Source organism: Piliocolobus tephrosceles, chromosome 9 (genome assembly GCF_002776525.5).
Source record: "Piliocolobus tephrosceles isolate RC106 chromosome 9, ASM277652v3, whole genome shotgun sequence".
Classification (NCBI taxonomy): Eukaryota; Metazoa; Chordata; class Mammalia; order Primates; family Cercopithecidae; genus Piliocolobus; species Piliocolobus tephrosceles.
Genome location: NC_045442.1, coordinates 29,881,241 through 29,895,381, shown reverse-complemented (window position 1 = coordinate 29,895,381; position 14,141 = coordinate 29,881,241). Strand labels below are relative to the sequence as shown.

At 50.0% G+C, this 14,141-nt stretch overlaps 1 protein-coding gene across 2 annotated transcripts in view; it reads right to left on the bottom strand.

Moving 5' to 3' along the window:
• SH3PXD2A (SH3 and PX domains 2A) overlaps positions 1-14,141 on the bottom strand; it is a 259,572-nt gene that overhangs the window by 157,151 nt on the left and 88,280 nt on the right. For both annotated transcript variants that reach the window (XM_023206561.2, XM_023206560.2), the window contains exon 3: positions 13,638-13,713. In XM_023206561.2, the coding sequence (XP_023062329.1) occupies positions 13,638-13,713 (76 nt within the window). The remainder of the gene's footprint in view (positions 1-13,637; positions 13,714-14,141) is intronic.

Here is a 14,141-nt window from a genome sequence, read left to right as displayed (position 1 = left end):
TTGCAGATTGTCCTACTGCACTCCAGCCTGGGCGACTAAGCGAGACCCATCTCAAAAGAATAAAAAAATAGTTATCAAGAGCTTGGACTTGGAAGTGGAGGGAACTGGGTTTGAATCCCAGTTCTGCCTCTTACTAGCTGAGTGGCCTTGGGTAAGTCATGCACCCCTTCTAGCCTGTGAGTTTTCAAGTGTCAAGTAGAGTTGTCATTAAATGAGATAACATAAGCACATGAATCCTTTGCACAGTATCTGGCAGAAGTATATGCTTAATAAATAGTAGCCATGATCCTTAAGCAGACATTCTCTCTCATTTATGATGGTTTAATTTGTTAAAGTTCCAGGCCTCACACAAAGTTCCTAGAAAGCTGTTTGCAACTTTTTCCCTACAGCCAATTCAATGAATTGTTATCTCTGGACCACTGGGCTCATATTGTGAACAGCTGCTCTACCCTCTGTCTTCCACCAGCAAGTTTTTCTGGTAAGCAAGACCACATAGGTCTTATTTAAGCCATCTTCACCAACTATCAACTATTAAAATGGTTAATTTGTCTTTCAGATCAGAAATAAGAGGCCAAAAGTAAAAACTGTGCCAATCAGAGAAGAATTACCTGGCCACCAAATTACCAGTCACTCACTCAGCTTAACTCTCCTTCCTGGCTCCTTTTGAAACTTAGGTCTGCAATGGTTATTTTATATAGAAGAGCAAAATATACTCCTTTCAAATTTCACGTTTTTTTTCTTCTTTGAAATTAAAACAAATTTTGTTTAGAGACAGGGTTGCACTCTGTCACCCAGGATGGAGTACAGTGGCATGATCATAGCTTGCTGCAACCTCGAACTCCTGGGCTCAAGCGATCCTCTCACCTCAGCCTCCCGAGTAGCTGGGACTACAGCAGTGTGTGGCCATGCCTGGCTTCACTTTATTCTGTTGACTTAACTTTTTCCAGAGACTCCTTACAAGAGCCTGTTTTCCCTCCTAATAGTACATCACCACTCTGGACATAGGCTTTAGATGTTCTCATGCCACACTATCTTCAAAACCACAGAGAGTTCATGAGCCAGTCTTGCATCTCCAATCAGGGAACTTCTGAAATAAAAACCTGAGCAAGCTCCTTGGCCCAAAACTTCACCCCATCTTGGAAGGAAGGGGAGAGAGAATGTTCTGATCTATATCCGATGAGGGCGTGTGGTTGGGGCCTGAGCATCCTCCTGGTTGGGCTAGTGATGGGGAGAGAGGACTGTTATTCACCACTCCCTCCCACAGAATACCAGAAACAGGCGGGCAGGTCAGGTGTATGTAAGGACGTGAGGCCAAGAAACCAGCCCTCACCAAGTTACCTCTGTAAATCCTCGTCTCCCCATGCACCTCTACTTTGAGTCAGAAATGGATTCATTGCAGGCTCAGTTGTTTGTATTACGTGAATGAACTGAACGTAACCAAGAACCAAGAGAGCCCTCAAAACACAGTAGACCTCCTGTAGAAGGGCTCTGATGGACCTTAAAACATTACTTCTCCAACTTTACGGTGCATACAAATCACCTGCGCATGTTAAAATGCAGACGGTGACTTATAGGTCTTGGGGGAGACCAAGTGTCTGCATTTCCAACAAGCTCCCAGATGATGCCCATGCTGCTGATCTGAGGACCACATTTCGAACAGCAATCCTTAAAACACACGAGGTTGTGGGACCGCACTCCTGAGAAGAGATCTCACTCTTGGAAGGGATTCTAGGAGGCTGCATTCAAACCATCCCAGAGACAGCTCACAATTTTGTTAGGGACCTGATACTAAAAATCACCAAATAACAATCGTGTGCTGAGGGCTTACTTTGTGCTTTTCAGATGACATTTCATTTGATGCTCTCAATAACCCTGGGAGGGATTTCAGAGATGGGGATTGTGATGGAAGGTCAGAATTATACTGATTACAACTGGCCCAGAGTCACACAACTATGAAGAGGCTGAGTTGGGATTTCTTTTAATTTTTATTTTTTGAAACAGGGTCTCACTATGTTGCCCAGGCTGGTCTCGAACTCTTGAGCTCGAGCAATCCTCCTGCCTCAGCCTCCTGAGTAGCTGGGACTATAGGTGTGAGACAGTGTACCGAGCCTGCTGAGTTGGGATTTGAACCCTAGGTTTGTCTGGCTCTAAGTCCTCCAGAGTGGAAGTACAACAGTTACCCATCTCAGCCATGGAAAACAGTAGTTTTGGTTCAGGCAAGTAGTACCAAGTCGAAAGCCCAGGTATGAACCCAGATATGCAGGAGCCCAAAGCCAGTGCTCAAAACCCACCCCCTGCCCCCTGAGAAGTTCTTCCTGGCCCTGGAAGTTCTCTCTGAGATCCACCCAAATGTGTCCTCCACTAAGGCAAAATCTGGCTTCTCCTGTTTGGTCCTGGGAGAAACAGAAACCTAGCCCCTTTCCTTCACACGAGCTTCGATCTTGACAGCTGGTCTGTAGGGGTGTCGCCAGGCCACCCTGTCCCTGACAGGTAGAGAAAGGCGAGGCTGCCAGCCAACCCCCACTCTCCACATTTGCCTCCTCCCTTCCCTTCTGAAGGTACGTTCAGATGAACAGGCCCCATCTTCAGGCCATGCCAGTCCCCTGGGGCCGACTGTGGGCTGGAGGCCAGGCAGCCTGGCATCCTGGGGCCTCCTCAGTGGACATCAGTCCCGGGAACTGTGGAGGTGAAGGGGGAGGAGATATTTTCAGGGCCCAGAACGATGGGACTGCTGGGTGCCAGGCAGCTCTAGATGAATGATACATCAGTTCACACAGGTGATGCCTAGAGCCAGCTCAGTCCCGGCCAGGGAAGAGCTCTGGCTTGGGGCTTTGTCTCTGGGCCTGGGTCCAGTTGCGGTGACCCTGGAGGGCAGTGTGGGGAATTAGGCCAGGGACACTGTGGGGATTTATCTCCTCCAGCGCCCCTCACCTCCTAAGAAGTTATGGGGCGGGGGGGTGGCGTTCCTTCTCAATGCGCCTCAGTGTTCCCCTCCACCACCACCCTCTGCTGCCCCTCCCGACCCCCCAGTGAAACCTGGACCCGGAAACCAGAGTGCCCAGTGCCCAGAGGCTCCTGCGGAGGGAGGCTGCCCACCACAAAGCACCTTTCATATGCTCCAAAGGCCTCAGCCACCTCAGGGAGGAGGGAGGAAGTCCTTTCCCTTCACCCCCACGGATGCAGCCCACAGGCAGGAGTGGGGAGTGGTGGTGCTGTGAAAAGCTCCTTCTGCCATCTTGGCCAGGGCTGTCCAGGCAGAGCTGCGGGAGTCATTCTCGACCCCACCCCATCACCTCCAATCCATCAGCATGGCCTCTTGGCTGTTCTTCTAAGACAGACCTCAGTCTACTTCCCTCCACCCAGGGTCCAGCCTAGGCCAAGTCACCTTTGCCCTCTCACCTGTCTCTGCAGGACCCCAGCTGGTCTCCTCTGCTCCACGCAAGCTCCCACCAGCCCCTTCTCCAGACTCCACACAGGCCTTTGAGGCCCAGCACCTTCTTCTGTCTCCAGCCTCAGCTGCCCACTTGCCCTCTCACCTCTATCAAGCCTGGTCTCAGTAACCGTCCAGTCAGCCATCTACGCTGGAGTATGAGTTGGCTGGAAGCACCATCCCTGGGGACACCAGGGTATAACTGTGCTCTCTCAGCATGGAGGGAAAGGATCCGATCTTGTAAAAGGGCATTTAGGCATCAGGTAAGGAAAGGATGTATTTCCAGGGGGAGGGATTAGAGGGGAAAGGACAGGAGTGTCACTGAGCCCTGAAATCATGCCTGTCACTTTCTGGTGACTTTGCCAACAAGCAAGGTGATCCCTGATTGCTCAAATTTAACTTCTTCAATTTTGTGTCGTGCTGGTTAGCATGGGGTGAACTAGAATCCAGGACTCTGGAGACCCAGGCCCGGGTGCATTTTCCACACCTTAGATGACACAGACCGACTGAGACCATGAAAAGAAACAGGCTTTTCTGCCCAGATCAGAAAGTTCCTGGGAAAGATACCTAGCATACAATCCATCTAGGACGGAGGGTTTGGGGTAGGAGCTGATTCCCTTCTAAAATGATTGGGAAGGCACACAGCAAGTTGTAACAAGGTGGCCCGGCTCTTTTCCTGGTCTTGAAATGTGGAGATGTCATGGGGGAAGGGCTTGGGAGACCGATCTACATTTCAAAAGCAAAAAAGGCCTTTGCGTGGCTGACCCCTGCAAAGCTTGTTACTCCCTGCAAGACCTGGAGGGTCTGCAGCTGAGAGTCTGGAAGGTAGTGACACTGCCACTGCCACGTGATCAGAGGTCGGGTCCCACCTTTCATTCCAGATCAGCCATCTGGGTCATCTGCTCTTTAGAAACAAGTTCCTTGCTGCTTTGCAAGTTACCACAGGCCAGGAAAGAACTGCAGGAAGTGAGGCTGTGTCTGGGCTGTGGCCTGGGCTGCGGTGGGAAGAGCTGAGTCAGCAAAGAGTGGGGAGGGCAAGCAGAGGGCAGAGCAAAGGAAACCCCACAGCTGTATCCTGCGGCAAAGCCACCAGGAGCACAGACAGGTTTGCGGCACCAGTCCTCTTCCGTTGCACCCTACATAGCGCTTTCCGTGCATTAACTGCTTGCAACGCCACCCCAAACCATGATCAACCCATTTGACAGATGAGGCAACAGAGTCTGGAGTCCATATGACTGGGCCAGATGGCACAGCTCACAAACACACAGGTGGAGCTACTCTGGAGTGTCTTGGCTCCACAAGTCCTGTCTGCCTAGCTCTCTCTGGGTGACTCAGCACTCCTCACTGTTCCAAACACGTCTTACTGTTCTTCAAACATACACCAGTGGTCCCACGAAGGTTATTGCTCTTGCTGTCCCCCAAGCCTGGCACCCCTGGGCCTTGATGATCCCAACCTACTCAGTGGAGATGTCACCTCTTCAAAGGAGGTGACATGATCACTTAATCTCAGATGTCTTCAGCTGTAGCACCTGCCATATGACCTGGTTATTCTTACTTCTGGCACTCATCACTCTTGGAAATTGCTCTTCTTTCTAACTCCCATACTGGAAGGCAAACTTCCTGAAACCACAACTGGGCCTACTTTGTTCTCAGTCATATCACCAGTGGCCACAGCTGGCACACGGTATGTGTTCAATAAATATCTGATAGAAAGGAATGAATGTAGCTATTCCACGCTGTGTTCAGAATCATCTGCTGACAGCAGGCCCTGAGAACTGCCTGTCCAGATTACAGAGTGGGAGACAGATTTTTGGGGATGGGAAGCAGTAATTACAGCAAGAGAAGACAAAGTACCTCCAGTGGAGGTTGGAGGAAAACTGCGTTTAAGATGGCATATGGTGCCTCTCAGGCCTATAATCTTGTTGACCTTTTCTAAACCCCAGAATTACCAACGGACCCTATTTTTCTCCCTCCATCACATAGTTTGTCTTTTACTGACATCCCAGGTCACCTAGGGGCCCAGAAACTTCTCAACCTCTCTCCCTTGGGGGTTGCAGTCTGGTGAAATCTCTGAGCCACAACCTCCGTCATAGCATCCAGGGCCCTTCAGGAAGGGCTTTCTCCGCTGGCGCCTGGTGGAGACATACACAGACACCTACAGCCCAGGGAGGGGACCAAGGACCAGCTCTAGCTAAAGACATCCCTTCCCCCTGCTTCCTTCTATGCTGGAACAAATACCGGATCTGCTGCACAGGGCTCTGGGGCTGGGAGAGGAAGGCCCTGGAGAACATGCTTGCAATTCACCCAGCACCCTCTGCACTGTAGCTCCAAACTGCTTCTTCATTAAGGGGACATTACATAAACTGGCGAGTCAGTACAAAAGAACCAAGCATGCCTGCCATCTAAAAATATACCATCTAAGCTCGTAAGGTCACAAGGCTGTCTGCAGGCTGGCAGCGCCTGCCTTGATTATGGTTATAGATTCACTTTTCTCCCTAAGCAATCTCACTTCTCCATGACTCATCAACCTGGGGATATGGATAGTGATGCATGGGACTAACTCAGCTATTAGGATGAAGGACTTTCTGGAAGCCCAGAGGCCCAGTGCCAGCCAGCACAGAGAAACAGATGGCTTGCTAGTGGGAGGGGACCTCGCACAGCCTTTGTAGAGGGAATGTAGCTCTTTTTGCTCCACTGCCTGGCTTCTGAAGTCCCTCAGTCCCTGGCTGCAGTTGTTTGCTTTTTACATCAGCAGCTACACACTCTACTTCATGTCGTAATGACCATTTCCTCTCAGGGAGTCTCCACAGGCCAGCAAACTTGGGATACACAGGAAATCTACTCCAATCCCAGGATGGGAAACAGGAGATGGATTTTCCACAATCATCTTCTAAAACAAGGCAGAAAATTCCAAGTAAACAGTAGGCTGCCCTGAGAGGCTGGTGACCCCACCACGCTTGGCCCAATGTCCTAAGGAACTTGATTTCTGCCCACCTCTCCAAAAAGCAAGAGACTTCAGAAAGAGCTAAGGCACACTTCTGAGTCAATTCTCCCTGGGCCTCCTGCTGTTGCACATGTCTTGTAAACAAGGCACCAACTGCTTTTTGTTTTGGAAGATCTTTTCAAAGGTGCTTGCATAGCAAACAGCCTTAGAAGACAGAAGTAGTGCCTTGCTCTGGGGCATACGGCAGGTTTGCATATAGTCTTGGACTAAGGATAATGTCTATCTTCAGAGCAAAAGGGCAGGTTTGTTTACCATCCATTATTAAAAGATGTGGCTCCCCTCCTATAAAGTAACTCACTCACTGCATATGCAGGCATTCATCTGAGCCCGTCTTGTCAAACCTATGGAACTTGGAGGAACAGGAGAAGTCCCAAAGTATAAAAATATATGTAAACCAGGCCAGGTGCAGTGGCTCACACCTGTAATCCCAACACTTTGGGAAGCCAAGGCAGGTGGATCACTTAAGTCCAGGAGTTCGAGGCCAGCCTAAGCAACATGATAAAATCCCATCTCTACAAAAAAATACAAAGATTAGCCAGGCATGGTGGCATGCACCTGTAGTCTCAGCTACTTGGGAGGCTGAGGCAGGAGGACAGATTGAGCCTCTGAGGTGGAGGCTGCAGTGAGCTGTGACTGTACTACTGTACTCCAGCCTGGGCAACAGAGTGAGACCCTATCTCAAAATATATATATATTTAAAAATATATACATGTATATAAAATATTAAAAATATACAAAATATATGTATATAAAATAAATATATATATGTAACGAGGAAAAGATGAATATTTTTTAATCAAAAGAGAGCTGAAGTAAAAATATTTTTTCTATTTGTTTGTTTTAGAGACAGGGTCTTGCTATGTTGCCCAGGGTGGTCTCTAACTCTTATTCTCAAGTGATCCTCCCGTTTCAGCCTATTGAGTTGCTGGGAATACAGGCATGAGCCACCATGCCCAGCCAAGAATACTTAAAAGGATATTTTTTTTTAAAGTTCCTTGCTTTGCAACAGGATTTATTATATGCCTCTTTTGAATAGAATAACAGTTTGGACACCTAAAAGATCATGTGATTTGTTCCAAAGAGCTGAATTTGCACAGGTTTCTGGAGTATGCCTTTTTGTTGAGGATGGGAATGCTGAGAGGTCGGGCCTGGGAGTGGAGTTTCTCAGGGACTATTATCGAACCACTGCCTCCTTCCTAAAGACCAGCTGGCACGCTTGTTTAACAGCACTCTCCACCTCCATAAAATAAAAATCAATTACTCAGGTCTGTGGTCTAGTTAGTTGAGTTGTGCCAATATTAATTTCCTGGTTTTGATAACATACTGCGGTTACATCAGATGTTACCATTGGGGGGAAGTGATGTGATGATGGAAAGTGATTTGACCTCTCCTTAAAATGGGAATAATGCCAGCTACCCTGCAGTACAGTGGTGGAATTGGAGGGGGGGAATGTAGAGTGCCTAGTATTTTTGCAACCTCTTGTGAGTCTCTAATTATTTCAAAATAAAAAGTTTAAGAAAATGCTGTGTTAGGAAACCAAATAGCCAAACTTGTTAGATCATAATTACAGGAAGATAGCGCTCTGAAAGCCTTGGGACTATCTTATTTGTAATCATTAAAATAATAATAAATTAAATGGTTTGATTGCAAGAAAACTATCAATTACTCTGTGCTGGTGAGTAATTACCTCGGCCACTCAATGGAATGAGAGAGCCCTTACAGGTCCCCTGAGACCCTGTGAGGTTCCCGCCCCTTGCTGCTCACACAGGGCACTCCTGAAACGTGAGGTAGCAATGACAGCCTGAGAGAGGGACTGGACTGTCCGGTGCTCTGTCTCAGGCAGAACCTCTCAGATCCCTAACCTGGGAGGTGTGCAGGCAAGAAGAGAGGGACAAAGACAGAGTCTAGCTGAGGCTGTTGCAGCAATTTCTTCTTTCCCAAGGAAAGACATACGGCCCCATAAGAAGAATCGCGGCTCTGCCACCGTATGGCTAAATGATGGTGGAGAGTGATTTGACTTCTCTCTAAAATGGGGATAAAGCCACCTGCAGTGAGACTGGAGGGAAGGTATGTAGAGTGGCTAGGATAAAGCTAGGCATACACTAGGAGCAATCAATACGTCTTTTTTTTTTTTTTTTTGAGACAGAGTCTTGCTCTGTCACCCAGGCTGTAGTGCAGTGGCACAATCTTGGCTCACTGTAACCTCTGCCTCCCAGGTTCAAGCAATTCTCCCACCTCAGTCTCCCAAGGAGCTGGGACTACAGGCGTGTGCCACTATGCCTGGCTCACTTTTGGGTTGTATTTTCAGTAGAGATGGGGGTTTCACCATGTTGTCCGGGCTGGTCTGGAACTCCTGGCCTCAAGTGATCCACCCATCTTGGCCTCCCAAAGTGCTGGGATTGCAGGTGTGAGCCACTGCGCCCAACAAGTCTTAACAAAGCACCCCCCATCCAGTCTCATGATAGAAACATGACGGAAGCAGATAAGGGCCTTGTCTCAAAGGAAGGCTGCAAAAGCCAGCAAAAGAGACGGGTGTGTCTCCCCAGTCTCACATAATATGGGGTTTGCAGGCATAAGCCTGGAGGGGCTCCCTTCCCTTCTCTCTACCCCTTGCCTCCACCACCACTCTTCAGGGTGTCTGGGCTCTGGAGTAACTCTCTGCCCCTTTCTGCCCATGAAACGTCTGGGTTTTCTTTCCCAGGATGCCTTGCTGGAGAACTGCCAGTCCTACATGGGTCCATAGCTTCTCCTTGCCCTCCCAAGGCTCCACAGACTTCATAAAGGCTGGTGGTCCCAGGCACAGTGGATTTTCACTTCCAGGGTCCAGAAAGTAGGTTCTAACCCTGGTGAAACAATTCGGGGGCTCTCTTACGGGCAGTTCCCCTACAAAATTTTCTATAGGATTTGATGGATATGCCAATGTCAGCCCCCTGGGCCAGTAGTGTACTGGCTCCCCACTCTACCATCTTGTTGGCCCTACTCACAGACCCCCAATCCTTACCCCCAACCACAGCACCACTGCACAACACTCCATCTGCCCCCCAAGAGCCAATGGGCACTGTCTGGGTCAGCTTCTCCAGGGATGGAGCTTCTGCCTTTGACCACAGGAGCCCCAGGCACTCCCCACTTTTCAAATCTACAGGCTGACCCTGAACTCTGACCATTACACCACCCAGACATATCACAAGCCTGTGTCCTAGGTCCCAAGACTTATAGTCCATGTGTGAGATTTTCTGCCAGGATTTGACTGGTATCAATGGGCAAGCATGTAACCAAGCCATGGGTTCCTTTCTTCTCTAATTCCACTGCTTTCTCTGTCAGCTCCACCAGTCAGTCAAATTTCTGAGGCCTCAGCCATCAGCCTGCAGCCACATGGGCCAAAGCAAATCAGCTAGCCTAACACTCCAAGCACATCCCCTAGACTCCACACTTGGGCAGCAGAAATGCTTATCACATCCCAGCATCTCTGGAGCTAAAATTGAGACCCTTCTGGAAATAATGGGTGCTTTCTGCTTCCACCCCTTGGGATTTCCTTGCTCTGAAATTTCAGGTGAGGCAAAGGGCTGGCAAGGCTATTCCCAAGGCTGGCTGCTAACCCTCCCTGGGGCTGAAAGACTGTTAAGTTCTCTGGGGTTCTGCTGAGTCACTGTTGCTGGGGGTGAGCCTGGGGGAATCAGCAGGTAGCTTCAGACACCCTCCCTAGAGGCAGGGAAGCAGAAGCAGAGCCTTGAACTGGTGTTAGCGTGTATAGCAGATACTATCCCAAGCCCCTGTACCAGCTGTGGCTCCTCTCCTCAGTGTTGTGAGTGTGGGCTGCTGCTAGGGGCTCCCAGCTGCCCCCTTCTTCAGATGCATGCCCCCAGCCATCAGAGCCATCATGCCCATGCTCTACGCCCTTTGGAGGAGGAGGCAGCCCACAGACAATGGGTGACTGATTGGGGGGAGGGGGTGGCTATAAAAGCTGTCCCCTAAGATGGAACAGTTCTGTGGTGCCATTCACCCACCAGAGCTCCCCGTGGGATCAGGCGGAGGTTGGACTTAGCTGAACACACATCTCTGCCTCACTTCCTCCTCTGCCCCATCCTGTTTCCTTCCCTGCCACAGGAAGTTCACGTGACAGCATACCCTCAAAAGCCACATGCATGCGAATCCTCATCTCAGGCTCTGCATTTGAGGAACTTGACCTAAGATAGGCAATGTTCATCACTGCTCTTCTCTGACACCCTCTCCTCCTGGAAGCCCTGTGCATCAGGGCAGTGGGGTGGATGGGGAATCCTCACACCCACTCAGCTTGCCCTGGCCAGGTTCTGATTGTGTTGAGTTATTTTTCCTCCATCTTTCTCCTTCATGTCTGAGCTAAGGAGTGAGCAGAGCATAACAGGGTTAAGGTAATTTCTAGTGAGCAGGAGGAAGGCCAGGGACAGGGCTTGGGAACCCCGGGGTAGGATTCCAAATGGCCAGCAATGTGTATTTTGAAGTTTTGGAGAATGCGTGAGCTGAAGAGAAGCGTCTAAGAGGGAACCCTGCTGGAGGAAGGCAAGAAAAGAAGCCAAGCCAGGAAAAAGAAGGGCACAGGGTGGGGGCAAGTCAACCTCATTCCTCCTGACAATATCACCCGCTATGCACGGTCACATTTGCACAGGAGCTGGAAGGTGTCCCCATGCTTGACTTTTCCCAGTAGGTGGTGGTGTGGGGGCAGGTGACTTTCTTAACAGCTAGCTGCCATTTATTATTTACTGTAAGACAGACATTGTGCAAAGTGTTTTGCATAAATTCTTTTAATCCTCACTGCAATCCTGTAAGTGGAAACTGAAGTTCAAAGAGGTTCTCAGTCCTGTGGCAGCTGTTGTGTTCTTGGTTCCTGGGCAGCGGATATGAAAGGGAGCCTGGCCCAGGAGTCAGGAATGACAGCTCTGGTGTGGGCTGTACTTCCTGGCTGTGTAGGCTTGTGCAAGTCTATTGGCCTCCCTTGGCCTCAGCTTCCTAGTCAGTAAAATGGGGATGATCACCTTGTTGGGAGGATCAAATCAGATTATGTATGTAAATGTGTGGTATAAAATGCTAGGCATGCATGGAACATTAGTAATTATAAGGACTAACATTTATTTGGCCCCCACTAGGAGCTGCCATAGTTCTAACCACCTGAGATACACTCATTTATTTTATCCTTGAAACAGCCCCACGAAGTACATTCTATCATCATCCCCATTTTCTAGATGAGGAAACTGAAGCACAGAGAAGTTAATGCAACCGGTAACCAGCAGAGCCAGGGTTTCCAGGGTGAACCTGGGCAGTCTGACTCCCGAGACAAGGGGCTAAGGTAGCCGCAGTACACAAGCCTTTGTCCTGCGTTCCACCCTCCAAGCCTATCCATCCTGTGGGGGCCAGCTCCACGGCCCCTTGTTCAGGAGGTCTCTGCTGACTTCCTCAGCTCACAATGAGGTCGCTGTTCTCTGAGCTCCCTCTCCAGTCACCCTCAAATTGCACAGTGGTAGAGTCACATCCTGCCTTAAATGGTCCTGGGATGATGGAGCAGGTCTTCTCTCCCACTAGCCTGAGGGTTCCGTTGATGAAGAAAACAAATTCAGATCTCCCTTTAATTCACCAGTCCCGTGAGCTCTGACAGGCTGAGACCCGGTAAACAGCCACTGATGGAATGGTAATGGGGTGCTCTTTCTCTGGAGTGCTAGCTGAGGAAGAAGTGGGAGAAGCCCATTCTTCTGGAGCAAACTGGTGACCTTCATGCCCCAAGGCCAGGCTACCACGCTGTGGCCTCAGGTTGCCTCTAGGACGCTTGTGCCCACAGCATCCCAGCTGGGCTACCAGACCCTGGCACTGAGCTTCCAGACTGTACTGGAGCACCATCTAAGGTTGTCACCAACCTGGATGCTGGACATTCCATTCAAGACCCAGTGCAAAGCCACGCAAGGCACGCAAGTCACCCCATATGAACTCCTAGGCCAGGGATGGAGAAGCAATCCTGTGCCTCCGTCGAGGGAGGCCAGGGGCTGACTAGTTCCAGTCTTGGGTGGACACCCTCACTGCCTAGTTCCAGTCTTGTCCAAACTGTGGGATTTAGAAGTTCTTCCTTGTAACTAAGCTAATTATCTCCAGCTATAGCATAGGACTCCGAGGACAGGAGGTCATAGGGACTCACATCTTTCGCTGCTTTTGAGGATGGAGGAATGCAGGAGAAATGCCTTTCAGAGAGGAGCCACTCTCTGAGGGAGGTGCCCTACATTTGTTTTCAAGTCAGCAAGTAGGCACTGGTTGTGGGCTGGCAGTATGCCAGGGGTTAGCAAGATGCAGGCCCTGCTTCTTGCCAAGGTCTGACTGATCACCGTGGTCCCAACCTGTGCAGGTCCAGGGCCAGCCCGAGCCCCGGGGGAAGCCCACTGTGAAGGGAGCTCTTCTGGCAAACAGTAGGGGTTCTGGAGAGCCAGGGGATAGCATCGCTCACCTGGCACAGGGCAGAGCCAGACATGGACCAGGAGGCCTGAGTTTATGCCTCAGCTCCGCCACTTTTACGGGCAGTTCCTTGGCCTGTCTGAACCCCAACATCTTCACCCATTAGGGGAGATTATACTACACACCTCAATATGGAGATGTGCATATGATAACAAATAAAAAAGCACTCCATGGCTATAAATCTCTATACACACTTAAGACATCAGCAAAATAACAGGTTCCGATACACCTGAGAAGTTTACCTGTAAATTACATAATGTAATTGATTGCCTTAAACACACTCCAAAATGGTGTAAGCTGCCTCTTCCATATAAGGTGACATGAGGACTGCAGGAGATCATATCAGGGAGCGTGCTCAATTTAAGGTTATCCATGATTAGAATGGGAGTCAGTACAAACAGCTCAGCCTGTAGCTCTTCATCCGTTCACAGGAGAACTTGGTCTCTCTGTGCTTTTTGTGAAAAGGAAACCAAAGTCCAGGAGCCTGAGAAACTCCTCAGAAGCTACAGGCCAGGAGCCAGCAGAGATGGTCTTGCAATGGTGGGAGAAGCCACTTGGAGGACAGTGGCCTTCACAGTCTGGAGCTTCCAAATCCCTTGGGGGAAATTGTTCATATGCAGATTCCCAGGCATGCCTCGCCCAGAATTTGCCACTTAGTAGCCTCTTCTCAGCCTAAGGGAAGGACCGGTCCTTCCCCGGTATCCCTATCCCGGGGTGGAGCCACCCAATGCTTACCTGGGAGGAAGGGGATGATCCTTTGCTTGGGGTCCTTCTGGCCACCTTCAATGGGAAACTTATCCAAAAGCTGCATCTGAGAAGCCAGACAGACAGAGGGACAGGATTCAGAAGACCAGAATATTCCTCATCATCCCTTCCCCACTCCACTCCACTTCTCCAGGGCCCCAGTGTCCTCACACGGATGAGTGACGCCTGAGATCCCTCATTTCACAGATGATTAACAAACCACATGGGGCATGAGAGGGAGGAGGCCAAAGCTCTCTCTGCATCGAAGAGGGCATCTGATCAATCTCAGCGAGCGGGTAGGAGAGCAGGGGAAGGTGTCAGGAGATGACCCGGAGCAAGGCTGGGGTAGGGACTAGAGGCTTTCAGGCCAGGCTGCCTGTAGGGTTTCCAGAGGCTCCTTTGGGCCTGTTTCTTTCATACTTCGTCTGTGGAGTGAATCCTTCAGCCACCGGCCATCCCAAACCCTCTTGGGCCAGGATGGGGGACGGCCCCATC